Source organism: Chionomys nivalis, chromosome 5 (genome assembly GCF_950005125.1).
Source record: "Chionomys nivalis chromosome 5, mChiNiv1.1, whole genome shotgun sequence".
In the NCBI taxonomy this organism is placed as follows: domain Eukaryota; kingdom Metazoa; phylum Chordata; class Mammalia; order Rodentia; family Cricetidae; genus Chionomys; species Chionomys nivalis.
Genome location: NC_080090.1, coordinates 20,789,865 through 20,805,093, shown reverse-complemented (window position 1 = coordinate 20,805,093; position 15,229 = coordinate 20,789,865). Strand labels below are relative to the sequence as shown.

At 45.9% G+C, this 15,229-nt stretch overlaps 1 protein-coding gene across 2 annotated transcripts in view; it reads right to left on the bottom strand.

The window, feature by feature from the left end:
- Cadm3 (cell adhesion molecule 3) overlaps positions 1-14,993 on the bottom strand; it is a 30,424-nt gene extending 15,431 nt beyond the window's left edge. Inside the window, exon 1 of one of the 2 annotated variants that reach the window (XM_057770133.1) lies at positions 14,729-14,993. In XM_057770133.1, coding sequence (XP_057626116.1) covers positions 14,729-14,810 — 82 coding nt within the window. In that variant the 5' untranslated portion in view covers positions 14,811-14,993. The remainder of the gene's footprint in view (positions 1-14,728) is intronic. The other variant, XM_057770134.1, reaches the window with a different exon arrangement.
- Between the last annotated feature and the right edge of the window lie 236 nt (positions 14,994-15,229).

The following is a 15,229-nucleotide window of genomic DNA, read 5'->3' as shown; positions in this document are numbered from 1 at the left end:
ATTCTTTGCTCATTCTCCACCTTATATTTTAAAAATTAAATTTATTTGTGTGGGGTGGGGATACATGCTGTAGTGTCTGTGTGGAAGTTGGAGGAGAACCTGCAGGAGTCAGTTACCTCCTTCCACCCTAGGGGTCCTGGGATTGAACTTGGGTTGTCAGCCTTGGCAATAAGCTCCTCTACCATCTTAACTTGCTCTTTACCTAATTTTTCTACAAAGGTGTGCACCTGCCACCCCAGCCACTGATGCTGGGTGTCCAGATGCATGCCACTATTCCAGGTTTTTTACACGAGTGCTAGAAACCTGGATTTAGGTTCATAGCAAGTTCTTTGCTGAGTCATATACCCAGCTGACTTTACATTTTCTGTAGATAATACCCACATTGGTTAGCCTTGACTTCCAGGTCCTATACAGTCTAATGTCAACCCACCTGTAAACTTCGTCTTTTCTCCACTTCACTGATCCCACATTCTAGACATAGGAGCTATTTAGAATTCCACTTAAAGCATTGGCCATCCCTTGTCCATTCCCTTTTCTATACTAACTTGGTTCAAATGCTCTTCACCCATCTTCACAGGTCTTAACTCTAGCCTTTAAACCTACTTTGTGCAGCTCTTCTTTCAAGAGGACTTCCTTGGTGGCCTAGTTGGTAATTCTTTCCCCTATCTCTGGGTTGCATTACTTTCCCTACCTTCCTTTCATGATGCAGAATTTCTTCCAGCGTTGCCACTGGGGCTTCTTCCTAAATCATAAACATCCTGCAAGAACAGTTGATGTCTAATTCATCTTCGTATCAATAATGGCCCCAATATAGCTTATTGCACATAGAAGGTGCTTAATAAATATTTATTTATCAAATGAATCAGTATCTTCTGTTGTGGGAACAGAGCTCAAAATCTGTTAGCACGGAGAAAATAGCAAATCCAAAAGCACAGGAAGGAGTAGGTCAAGCAAAGCTTGGACGACTCCTACATGAACATCTGCAAGACAGGACTTGATATTAAAAAAACAACAAACCTCACCCCACCCCTGCCACAACCTAGTTTTAATCTCAAGACTTAAGTTAAGAGGTTCATAGGTGTAACTCTAGGCAACTAGGGAATTATGTGATGCTCCTAGTAAGGGCTAGGTTGGGACAAAGGTCTCTCTGGCCATAAAGCCCAAACTTTTTGAATCTTCCTACTGCACAGCCTGCCCCAGGAGGCAGAAGCAGGTGTGTTGTGGTGGGTTAGGAATAGGTGAGGGAAGACTTACATTTCTGGCCAGGGATGATTTCCCTAGACAATGTTCATGATGCATGCCTGCAGAATGATAAAAAAATCACAGAGAAACAGGCTAGAGAGGCTGCTTGTGGTGGTGGCGTTGTTGTGATTGGCATCCAGTGAATTATGTTTTTAACTGGATTTTATAATGTGCCTTCACTCCATACTTTGGGATCTATTTTGTCTACCCTTAATTGTCTTATAGTGTGGGGCTTCTTGGTTAACCAAACAACAGATGTGTTTATTTAAAACTTTTGACAAAATCCTTTTATGTTTTCATTACATTCTAGCACCTAGGCTAAAAATGAAAAGGTTATCTCGTTGGCATTCAATCGTTTTGAGTGTTTCTTAGTTCTTCTTTTCTTTACCCATGGATTCTGATATCGTTAGAATTCTCAGTATTTTAAAGGAAAAGTAATCCTTCCCCCTATAATGGTTTCCTTCTGATCAAGTGTTCATACTGGAAGTAGCAGAGACAGGGACTGCAGACTTAATAATGTGTCTCTTCAAAGAATACATTGGCACCAATGACTCAGTTTTCCCTGCAAGCACAGGACCTCACACATAGTAAGGGCTCAATAAATATTTATTGAATAAATAAGTGAGTTACTCAAATGAATAAAAATGTATTATGTCTGCAATTTAAGTGACTGGTAGGGAAGGCTATGAGAGTATGCCAGCATCACCCTTGACTGTTTGGTTTATGTATCTTCCCTGCCTTGTTTGCTCTGGAGATCTAGAATGTATTGGCAGAACTATTAACCGTGTCGTGGGTGCACAGCACATTTGGGATGGTGGAACAAAGAAACGAGAGATCTGGGCTGCATGACTACAGCCGACCTTGCTAGTGCCTGTGTCCGGAGCTTCACTTCCCTGACTCTAAAGAAAAGCAGCTCTCTGAGTAGGAGTTGATGATGATGGTGATGATGATGGTGATGACTCAGCATTTCTCTAACTGCGGAGTTAAAAATAATGTTCAGCCCAGCCTACTTGTTATTCCTCACGACTACCCTGACAGGTGGGTGGAGAAGTGTTATCTCCAAGCAAAAAAACATACTGGGGGCTGTGGCCCAGAATACTGACTCTCTTTTAGAATGGAGTATCCACCATTAAGAGTCTCATTGCTAGGCTCCCAGACCTGAGAATCTCTCCCAATTCGGCTTCTTAGTGAATTGCTATGCGGGTCACAGACAGCAGAGAACGGCCATAGCAAAATGAGACTTGGAATTTGGCCCCTGGTAGTTTGCTTATCCTCAGAGCCACGTTTTTCTTTAAGAGTAAATGTTTGAATGTGCATTTGGAGGAAACTGGACCAGTTCCATTAATTCTGACTTAGAAGATAACTCCAAGATTTGGAGGAGTCACTCTGACTTCACAAAGGACTCTCTTTACATTCAGCTTCCTACAGTTGGTTTTTGGCAGCCACGACTGTGCCAGATTACCAAAATCATCCCTCAGTTTCTAGACTGGGAACTCTGACAGCTAGTGGCCGGCTCTCTTCTTTTTCTGTATTCCTGCCTCGCTTTGCCCATTTTTCCTTAGCTCTCGGTTCACTAATACCTGGATTTTAAGGCACAGTCAGAGGGATGCTGGACCTTAAGAGATGGCTCTTATTCTGATTTCTAGTCACCTCTGTCTTTTCAGGTGTTTCCTTCCTTTTCTTTCGGGAATGAGATTTTGGACTGCATTGAGACCAGGAAGCCCTCTTGAACATCACCCTCTTCCATAACTCAGGTGCACTTTAGCTCACGTTCACCCCAGACCTCAGAGCTCAGTCATGCCTCAGGTGCTGCCCTCTGATCTTAGCCTCCCTGGTCCCCTGCTGATCTCTTCTCGCCACTGGGCTGCTGAGAGGAGATGTTGTCCTTCTTGGTCCTCCCTCTATTATTTCTGTTGCTGTCTGGTTTTTTTTTTTTTTCCCTCCTGCAGTCTTGTTTGTCAAGCAGCCTCTTGGGCCCAGAGTCATTACTCTCTCCCAGCTTGATTTGATTCTCCTAAGAGGCACAGGAGAGTAAGTGGAAACAGATGGGGGAAGGGTAGATTTCCACTCCTTTCTCCCCCAGGAATGTCCTGTTGTGCAAACTAACCTTTAGTTGGGTATAAAGCCTGGACCAGAGACTCAAGAGTTGAGAAGTGTGTCATTTTCACACTGTTAGAAGATCTGAGAGTCAGGTTAGGAGCTACTCAGTCTGCATTCCAACAGGTTTTATAATGTGTTTCAGGGGCATATTTTGGTTCCATCCTCAACAGGTAGGAAGCAAAAAGTTTTCCAAGTTAAATAAGGTGAAGCATCCTCAGGATATTTGGCTAGCTTGTCAAAAGCAGGTGTGAGGATGGGGTTAAAATGAAAAAAAAATTCTCGGTGTTAATACTCATTTCTCACTAAAATTAAAAGTAAATAAAAATACAGTCATTCAAAAAATTTTTTCATATAAAAATGTTAAAAATCTATCAAATTTTAAGATGTCATGGACAGTGTGTGCGTGGGGGGTGTACACACATTTGTGCACAGCTGTGTTTCTTAAGCCAGATTCCATATTCCATCAGTATTTTCTACTGACCCCTAATGGCCAGAGCTGGTTACTCCTAAAATCGTTGATTATCAGACAGAAAGGGAAGGATGCCTTTCTGACTCTGGCACCAGAGTGCAATGATTTTTTCTCCTTTTTCTGTTATAATTAATTCACGCAATATAGTTTCTCCTCCATGACTTTCACAAGTACAGACTTTCAGCGCTGACATAATTGTAAGTAGCAGTCAGTCCAATACCGTTGTGTGCGTGTGCATGTGAGCATGCATGTTTACAAGCTGCTGAACCACATCCCCAAATCCAGCTGCTCATTTTAACAACGAGGAACTGAAATCCCTGAGAAGTGTGAGAATTGGAAGAAGTCCCACAGGCAGTTAGTGGGAGCTATAGTTATGACTCTGGTCTTTTGTGCTTATCATCACCTCATAGGAGTCCTTGTGGAATAGCTAATTCAGAGGTTCAGTTGCCACTGAGTGTGGCTTTTATATCTGGTGATTTCTACTCTGATTCTTATCACCATATGGGAAGGACCCCAAAGTTCAAGGGAAGTAAGCTTACTAACTATCAGACAGGTTGGAGAAGTTGAGATGAGACAAAGGAGTTTCATCTGCCATATTTTCACAAATGCCAGGCCTTAAGACAGACTTCAGTTCCCACAAAAGAGGAATTTGAAAGTCAGAAGCCACTGCTGTGTCCTTAGGAGCTAAACACAGTCATGAGAATTAGACTTTGTGCATACTGTGTGTGTGTGTGTGTGTGGTGTGGTGTGTGTGTGTGTGTGCATGCGCTCCTGAATCTACTTGCTGGAGCATGTAACTTGCACGGCCATGGGAACATGTACATGATTGTGATGTGGAAGAAAGAGAGGTTAGACTAGATGGGAAGCAAAAAGCAGAGGAGCATGTCCTATTCTTGAGCTAGAAAGAAAAAAAATCTGGAGGCAGAAGTGGGCTTGTGGTAGGCTGGTGGGGGGATGCTCACAGACTTAGTTAAGATTCTGAGGAGCAGAGACTGGGAAGTGGGTGGCGGAGAAGGAGGTGGAGACAGCTGTTGCTTTGATTTGCTACTGAGTCAGTGTTCTTGGTGCATTAGCGCTGAGAGGGAGCCCTAGGCTGGCCCCCAACCAAAACAACCCCCTCTGCAGCCAATATTGAGTTGTAACAAGGACAAACGCAGTTGGGAGACATAAAGGAGGGGCATCTGATCCTAAACAGCTCCTTGTTCATCTTAGCTCCCTTATTCTGGAAGTGTGGATTTTAAACAAACATCTAGCCTTCTGCAGCAGGAGTCTGTGAAGGGGGTGGAGTGGGGGGCAGCAGAGCACTGGAAGGCATCGCCAAGAACTTCTGGAGAACAGGTTCTGTGTAGGTACAGGATGGTACCTGGGATGATGGCAGCCTTTTGCAGGATCTGTTACCTCAACTCTTCATGCCTTCCCACAGTGATCTCATTCTTCAGAAATCAGGGCAGGTTTGTTGTGGGCTGTGTACTCTGGTACAGTAGACAAGAGGCCGGTTTTGTCTGAAGTTTTGGATGCTCCCTTAACCTGAGTAGAAGAGTTTTATATCCTTCCTAAAACTTGTTATTTCTTACACACACACAAACGTACACACAAATAGAACTAGAAAAAGTATGCATTCTCCCATATTGTAGGAAAGCATCTGGGATCTTCTAGAGGACCCAGGTTCAACTCCCAGCACCCACATGGCAGCTCACTACTGTCAGCAACTTCTGTTCCAGGGAATCCACACACACAGGACATGCATGCAGGCAAAACGCCAATATAGATACAATGCAACTAAATAAATAAATTCAAAACAGAAATAAGAAAGTTGTTAGGAAAGGAAACATAACAGAATTGAACCTGGAACTCATTTAGTGCACTGGAAGGGTGTGGGAAGATGGGGATTGATTGGGACTGAGTGATAAAGCTCAGCCAACCAGGGACATGCAAAGAACAGATTTCCTGAGGGTGAGAGATCTCACATTTGACTTTCATCCTACCATTCCTACCTGGTGCCTGGTACCTGACCTGTCTGCATGCACATGCAAATTCCCTTTCCTACAGGGTCCCACCCCATGCATCGCTGTTTTGGTGGTGATTTAGATCTTTTGGGGTGACGACTTGGTGTGGAGGGATAACAATGCTGTGAAAAGCGTAATTTGTTATGAGGCAGGCAGGAAAGCATTTATCTCTGCTGGTTCTGATATTCCTGACTTGTTTTTACTGTTTCCCTTCACTGGATGATCAGAGGCTGGGCGTGAATGACAGGTTCAGGGCAATGGTTAGGAGTGTTACATGAAGAAAAATGTGTTCTGCTCCATACACCCACTCACACTACTCTAGTTTCCCTGATTCCCCTAAGACTAAATGAGACTTAGTCTCTCTCTCTCTCTCTCTCTCTCTCTCTCTCTCTCTCTCTCTCTCTCTCTCTCTCTCATTCTTACCACTTGAAAAAGAAAATCTGTATTTTTAAGAGTGCCGCATTGCATTGTACACGCTAGCCTCACTTTGTGCTTTTCTGGTAGTTTAACTCTTCTATGAGACAGACACATTCTTCCGTGTCTACAAATCTCACAGTCTCCAAAAGGGCAAATAATGCTGTTTTGACAGAAAGGTCCCTCCTTCCCTCTTTTTAAGCCTCCATTGAGTGCTTCAGCTTTGGTGTGGTTACGTCTTCTCTTAGCTCCCTAAGATGCTTGTATTTTCCAACTCGGTCATCCTTTTTCTCTCCTTCAGCACGTGTCCTTCAACACACTATGATTCTCATTATTCATATGCCTGTTTTTATTTTTTTCTGTCTCAGACACACAGCTTTTATTATGACCCAGAAACAGAGCCCCTTTCACATGCTCATATTAATCAGAACCCCTTACTTCCAGAAAACCATATGGCTTTACCTCAGAGCTTCCCCCCAAAGCAGAATTTAGTCTCTTTCTTCTGCTCAAACTCCCCAGGAAAGGACCAGAATCCTCTCCTCCCCAGGGCTGAGGCTCAGTCCATCTGTCACTGACATTGGGCTCCAGGGCTTGGAAACCAGAAAAGACTTGGCATTAACAGCAGTTGAGGATAAATGAAAACATGGAAGGCTCAGGGGCTTAGTGGTGCTGTGTTTTATATTTGTGTGAGATTATAAGATGCGAGTTGGAGGGGGAACATATACTATGTCCTTGGGAAAGATGCCATTATCCGGAAGTGTGAGAACTAGTGAGTGCCACTGTCCCACTGTAATTTTGTGTTTGTCAAATGACAAATGGCTAGGAGCAGATGGTAAAACTGGCCCTTCATTTTATAATGGAAGAACTTGGCCTCAGGTTCCTTAAAGGGGTGGACACGATGGTCAGTTCCATGTTATCTGTCGCTGATGCACGTAGAGTTTTTCTGCATTTCTAAAGGGTGTCAAATATTTAAATCAGAGGCTCCATGAATAAATTCACATTTAGGAACTTTTTAACCTGGGTGAAGCTTTGACTGGAAAGCAAAGGGCTGAGACATAGAAAAATAAACAAACACAGAAAACAAGGTCTTGCCCATTCTCAATAGCACCTGATATTCAAAGTCCTAGCTCTTCATCCCACTTTGCTAATATTTGGGACAATTTTGAAGACAAAGAAGAGAGACAGGTAGTAGTCGACTTATAGATGAGTGGCTGTGCACAGACTTCCACCACATTTTCTTTTCCACAGGGCAAGGCACTACTCCTGACCTTCTTGACCCTGAAGTAGAAATAAATGAGCTAAAGGTGTTTATAATTAGCAATCAATATACAATTAGTACAAGCCTAGCTGGGGAAAAGAAAAGATAAGTCATTAGCAAATGCAGTCATATATAGATTTATATATGTATATGTGTGTGTGTGTGTGTGTGTATTTCTCCTGGACACCTTTCCAGATGTAAGATCTCACACAGGGTGAAGGACATACTGAAAAGTGTTAGAAACTGCATTTCAATCCTTCTGGAAATAAGTCTGCTCTCTCTAGAGCAGAGTGTCCAGGGAAATGAGTGGATGCAAGATACTCCAGCTGTTGCTGCAACCTCAGTCCTATCTTCCAGAAGGCTCTCTCATAGAGATAAATCACTTACATTATCTGCCCTTGATGGATGAAGCTTCTTCTTGCTTCAAATGAGGAAATGAAGGAGACACCCTGGCAATTCATTTGGATATCCAGCCTCCTAGACCTCTGGGTCATTCATGTAGAGACTGACATGAGACAGTTTAGACTCAGGAGAAGAGGAGCTTGCCCTGATCTGATATAAAATGTTGAACAGGCTGGCTAGGTGGGTGGCACTTGGTGTCATCAGATTATTGGCAGGTGTGTAAGAGAGTTCATCTGAAAGATGCTACTAATGAGATTTGGCCAAGGACATGAATCCAGGATGGCGTTTTTATTTAAGGCCACTTTCTCCATAAAAGATGGTTACAAAAGCGGAAGGAGTGAATCAGGGTTCTCATTTTAGTTTCTATGCCTCTCATATGTTGGGGATTTTCTATTGCCTAGAAAATGCTTGCATTGCTGAGGCAGAGGACAGAAGGAAAGCAAGCACTATAGTAGGACAGGTAGCGCTTGCATCAGATTCAGGGTGCTATCGAGAGCTGCATGCTTATGACTGAGGAGGACTCATTCTACACTCGACATCTGTGGAGTGTATGTGATTATCAGACAGGAACAATGTCATCTCAGTCTAAAACACAGCATCTGTAGGGCCATTTTAAAGTATGTTTCCAGCTACAATAAAACGTGGAGTTATTTCAAGGCCATCTGAGGACACTGTAAACCCCAATTTCCTGAACATGTACACCTGAGAAATACTTTTCTGTTCCCCCTGTTCAGAATTCTCCTGTTCTCATCACCCTGCCTCTACTTCCTGTCTGGTTGACCCGCCTATACTTCCTGCCTGGCCAATCAGCGTTTATTTAAAACAGGATTGACCAAATACAGACAATTCTCCCGCACCACTCCTTCCTAGGGTTGATTAGTCAGGAGAACTCTATATCTCTGTAACAGGGTGTGGACTCCCTTTTCAAATATCAGGGCCGCATGTGTTTCTGACCGGGGGGGGGGGGGGGAGGCAGGGAAAGCACAGCCAGTTCTGAGGGCTGCTCTGGGAGAGCAGAGATGATCAAGCATTGGTGGAGCAGGACCATGGAGAGCAACAAGAAGTGCCTGGAGTGTTACCATGAGGGGCCAGCACCATGGAGAGCTCAAAGCACAGGTAGTTTATTTGAAAGGGTACTTGGGGCCTGGCATCGCAAGGTAGCAGGCTCTCGTGCCCACAGAACTTAACGCCAGATTTCTGTTAGCATCACGTGACGTCCATCAATTTTTTTTTCCTGAAGTACTTTGAGTCTGTTACATACACCCAGAAGGACCACCACCAGTTAGTGTGTGATCATTATCTAAGTGTGAGTGGTGACGAAGAGATTTTAGTTTGCTACAAGTTATTAAAAAATAAAGTTAGGTCTATTGTCTAGGGAAGGAGATGACATAAAGTTCCTGTGACCTGCTCCCTTCAGAAACACTGAGATATAAGGAAGCCAAAATGTGTGTAATCATCAGATAGGTTATATGACATACACAAACATTCTGATAGTCTCCAATTTTTCTATAAAAATTCAATATTTGATGATAAAAGGAGAAGAAACATGAGACCAGACTTTTTAAGATGAGTGGTATCTGGTGGGCAAAGTGGCACATGACTTCATCCCTGCACCCAGGAGGCAGAGGCAGGCAGATTACTTTGAGTCTGAGGTCACTCTGGTCTACAAAGCAAGTCCCAGTACAGTCAAACTGTTATACAGAGAAACCCGGTCTCAATAAAACAAAATAAAACAACATCCCCCCCCCCCCGAAAAGAGTTCTGTCACCAAGGCTTAAAGCCCTCTGTTTTTATTGGAGAAATTTAGTCACTGGCTTTTTTACTTAAGAAAATTTTGGTAAATTAATAAGTGATTCTTTAATACTTGCTGGTTCAATAACGATTATATAGCTTTAATGAGCCACTGTGTGTGGAAAAAATATCTCAATAGATGTATGTGTTCTACTCCTGAGAGGCTGATTTTTTTTTTTTCAGGATTAGAATGGATGGACCTCCTTATCACATACAACTGTACTGGCTTGAAATTTTTCTGGCACAGTTGTATGAGCCTGAGCCCCAGCTGCTTCTGACCTTATAGAGAACCATTACCACTGCTGATCCTGGCAGCAGAGATGGGTCTTTGCCCTAGAGACATGTTTTTCTCCACTTGAAAATGATATAGAGTGTTTATTCTTAATTTGACTGTGTTTTTAGAGACTTGAATCTTTTCCTAGTGGTTTATGAGACTCTTTTGTGATCTCTCTCTCTCTCTCTCTCTCTCTCTCTCTCTCTCTCTCTCTCCTCTCTCTCTCTCTCTCTCTCTCTCTCTCTCTCTCTCTCTCTCTCTCTCTCTCTCTCTCTCTCTCTTTACCTGCTTCTGTCTTAAAAGCATTCCTGTAGTGATTGCTATTCTCACAGCCTATGGTTGACATCTAGGTCATGATCCCATACAGGGGTCATGTTCCAGTATATTGACCTGTAGCCAGTAGTTAAACAGGAAGCACTAGACTCTAACATTAAAAATAAAAGATCTTGGGCTAGCGTAGATGTTAGCGGTGGGGAGCTTGACAAGTATTCATGAGTCTACAGGTTAAACACACACACGCTCCAAAAGAGAGAAAAAATAAAAAGAAGATATCATTACTCAAATTTTCTAATGCTCTGGTTTTTTCATTCAGCAAGAAGCTGACTGCTTTCAGGAGAATCAAGAGCCTAGACTGCCATCCTTAAATGACATTCCTTTACAGAGACTCGGATGACAAAAAAAAAAATGATTATGGAGCCAATAGGCAGCCCCACTGGAGTAGGAGACAGTGTGGAATGTAACTAGGCACAGCCGCCCCAAGGGTTTTCTTTCTCTGACAGCTGTGAGATTTCCCCCTACCACATGACTTAAGAACAAACAGCTTTAAACACCGTTCTACATATCAGAGTGCAGTGAGCAGCAGCAAGAAATGCCTAATTCCAATCTAAAGATTCACAGTGCAATGGTATCACGTCCCGTCTGCCATTTCAAAATGACCAGAACACCAAAAAGATGCCATCTGTGGAATTTCATGGCTGCAGAACTATGAGTCACCCACTTCAAGAGGATGCTGAACATCTCCAACATGTCACTCTTAAAATTGGACTAGGTCTTCTTTCCTCAGTTGGAAGAGGAAGAAAGGAAGCCTAAGTGCACTCTGATGGCTCAGCTGACTTTTGGCGGAGGGCAGAGAATTTTGGACTGTAGCAAAAGTCAGGTGTAGCTTAAAGAATACAGAGAAGCCAAGAATGGGGCAAAGGCTACAGATCTTAATTTCAGCAATTCTCCGGTGGTCTCTTTTCCTTAATGAGGGAGAGACCAAGGCCCCAGAGAAAGCTATCAAAACCAACAGTGTCATCTATGTCTAGGCCAAACTTAGGCTAGGATATCTAGCCATGATTTCTGGATAGCCATTTCACATCCACATTAGGCAAACTGAATAGTCAATGAATTAACTATGTCATCCCAGTATCTCTCTGATGGCCTTAACTTCCCTGTGTCAGACGCTGTGCAAATCTTAAGGGAGAGTATGTCCTTCCCCAGAGTTATAGCAGGAACTAAAAGAGAACAGAAATAAAAACAGACAGAACTCTTACAGCTATAACGAGGAACAGAAACTCAACGGAGCAGATCTGCCAAGCAGATCCGTGGGCAGCACTACAGAGAATGCTGGGCCTCTCCGGCACATTGGGCATGATCTCCACACTGGGCACCTGGCCAGGGGGCTGCAGAATGCATGGCAGTGGACGGAAGGTCATTGGGAAGGAAAGCTAATGCATGTGTGGGACACTGAAAGGTTAAGTTGCTATAACCTGGAATGAAGCAAAGCAAGGTTGTCCATCCACTGGGTTAAATCACTGTACTGAAAATAACTCGGGAATAAAGAACCCTGAGAAGGCTGGTCACAATATTGAATGTCAAGCTGCTCACCAGAGACATGACCACAGGGTGCATTAAGTTCACAGACCTTGTGTTTCTCAAACTGGAGCTGCCGACGTCTGCCAGTACTAGGGGAGAAAGACCAGAAGGGAGGGCAGGTGGCAAATTCCTAGCCCTGTGGCCACAGCACTAACGGCCAGGTTCAGATAACATTTGCTGGCCCTACCTTGTTTCAGCTTCTCAATTCCTGCTCATCTTTATGAGTCTTAAATATTTATGCTGTACCCAAAGGAGCTTTACACCTCAGCATCACATGAAGTTTGTTTGTCTGATTCTCAGTGGAATTAGCTTCCCGGTTACAGCATCTTTGACCATTGCGGCTTCAGCATGCTGGATTATTTGGTCCTTAAGTCTTTACACCACATCTCTCCTAGATTGGGTCAAACATTATAAGTTGAGTTAAGCATCACCTAGCACCCTGCTCAGGAGCTCCAGGTGAACTCAGGGGTGCTAGACACCCTTCATGATGCTAGTCAGAATGGCCTCCAGGAGTGGCATCCATGTAGTATATAATCTATGCATTTATTTTCCATCACTGGCACTCTTTCTCAGACTCAGAAATCAAGGTACAGAATTAATTTAGTGGAGGGTACCTAATGGTTATGTTTCAAACAGTGCAGGCACTGCCCTCTGCACAGATATTCTGGAGGCGTGGTTGGATTTTTCTTTGGAAACAGTGTCCTAACTCTTTCCCTTTTCCTGACCCATTCTCTTCAGTTTCTCATACAGAAGTTACTACCTTTCCCTCTACCTCCATGTTACTGCCTTAAATATATTTATTTCTAAGCCGAGAATACAACAGTTCTCTTTTTCTAAACTTTAAGCCCAAATAGGGGATAGGCTCCCAAGATGAAGAACAAGAAAGAGTTGTCATGCATTGGGTGAGGAAAGATATGGTCACTGAACAAATTTACTCCAGTTTGTCATTTATGTTCTGAAGAAGAAAAGCCTGAAGCTTACTGATGTGATCATTTTCTCTTTTCAGGTCTTAGATTGTCACTCTTAGTTCCTATTGCCAAAGGATTGTAGTTTGGGCACTTGCTTCTTTAGTTCACCTATGAGTATGGGGAAGACAGGAACTTCACTGAAAGTCAAGGCCTTTTAGGAGAGTCATTACTGAGGCACAAACACCCACTGTCCCCTTTTGCCTTGTATTAAGCCCACTGTCCCCCAGGACTGCTCATCTCCTCTGTGAACAGGGTCACCAGTGCAGTCTTCTGGGGACAGGGATTCCATGTGCAAGAGAAGAGACTGCCATCCCTGTGGTGACAGGAAGAACTTCCTTTGGGGAGTTTGGGGAGTACAGAGCGAAAGGAGTAAGCCAACCAACTGTAGAGAGGGGATCCCCAGGGTCCCTACACCAGGGGAAGCTTCTTTACCAGGACGGAGACCGGGTAAAGGGAGGAGGTCAGGCAAGGTGGAGCTATTACTCCTCCAGCACCCTGGCTCCCAGCCGGCTTTCCTCAGATGAAATTCTCTACATCATCCTCCCCAGTTCCAGCCCCTCCCCTCTCCACCCCGCCCCGCCCTGTGCCCATCCCTGCTGGCCACTGGGTCCATCGCCCAGGAACCACCTCCCCTTTCTCCTCCCCTGCGGTTCTTTCTGTTTTTTTTTTTTCTTTTTTCCCCCCCTTGGCATCTGGCCGGGCATAGCCACCACCCTCCCTCTACTCTCCCCACTTCCCTTTGCTCCGCAGAGGTCCTGTTCCCAGTTCCTCTTCCCTTCCTCCACCCAGCCCACCTCTGACAGGCCAAGAGAGAGAGGAGGAGGATGCATTCCTTTAGTCCTCCCTCCTCCGGGGACCTGAGGCTCTAAGCTGGGGTGCCCTTCTTATTATCTCTACACACTTCTTCAAGCCACCCCATTAACCACCAGCAGTCCTTAAGAAGACTGAGGTGCCCCCACAGCGCTGACCTACATACCCTGGCCTGGGGCGGGAGGGGCTCTTCCCCAAGTCCCCTCTCCCTTGGCCCCGCCTCCTTTCTTCACCCCCCACTCCCTTCCTTCACCTCTTTACCTTTCCAAACCCAACAAGGGTTGAGTTGCAGACTGGGGCAAAGAGGCTAGTCTGCTACCCCGCCCTAAATTTGGGGAAATTGATGCTCAGCTCAGGAAAGCTTTGGGCTTCCCATCGATCCTTCTCCCCAAATATCTTGCTCTCTCCTTTTGCTGCCCCGCACCCAAGTATAGGTTTCCTTTCCCAGATTTTGCCACCACTAGGACTAGAGCCAAACTGGGGCCCCCTCCGCCCAGTGTTGTTGTTTTGCTTCAAGGAGAAGCCCCTCTCCTTTGCCCACGCCCCCCTCGACAGCCTCACCCAGGCCCCGTTCCCTGCCCACTCAGAGCTCCGCGGCGGGTGGGGGACGCGCGGGGGAGCAGAAATGTTTGCATGCAGCAGTTTGGGGGATCGTTCTGGCCACCCAACCCCTACAGACATACATACACAAACACCCAACACACGCCCTGACTGAAACAGCGACAAATCTCACTCCGCCCCCAACACACACTGACACAGACATACACACAGACTCTGACACAGAAACGCAGCACCAGACACCAACATAGACGCGCACACCCAGACACACACGGACATCAACACTTCCAGACCCCGGCTGCTCCAAATAAACAGCAACCCCCCGAGATCCAGACCCCTACTGTACACGCAGACACACATAGTCGGCTCTGTACATAGAAGGGTGCACACGCCGGCACACCCCACGGTCCTCAGAGACAGCGATGCTCAGAGACAGACACAAGGGTATTCCAAGAGGCTGGCGACTTGAACCCTCGCTTCTAAACAAAGCCAACAGGCTCCCTGCTCCCGACTCCCAATCTGAACCCCCACCTCGGGGCATTGGTCACCTCCCCTGGCGCCGCCCCCTCCCTCACTCACCGTCCTGGGAAAGATTGGCCCCGCCGGGCGCCCAGGAGCAGGCGAGGAGCAGGAGCAGGGGCAGGGCGGAAGGGGCCCCCATCGCGCTTCCTGGCCGCCTCCCCGGCTGGGCGCTGGCGAGCCTGGATCTCCGGGGACTGGGGCCGGGGGCACTGAGTAGACGGCGTCGCTGTCCAAAAGGGCGCCCCCGGAGCGGCTTCCAAGCCCGGGGCCGAGGCGGGTACCGGGAGGGAGCCGGCGCTGCTGCAGTCGCCGGGATTAAATAGGGCGCTCGGAGCAAACCATTCGGTTGGAGGTGGAGGGGGGGTGACGGGGGGCTGGGCGGGTGGCGGGGGGGCCTGGATGCCGCATTCCTTACTCCCCCCCGCCTTCCACACCCCCTCCGCGCTTTGGTGGTGCCTTCCATCTTCTCCCCCGGGAGCTCCTCCAGCACCACTCGGGTGTGGAGCAAAGGAAGGGAGCTGGCTCAGCAATGGGACCCCACGCGCACCCCTCTTAGGC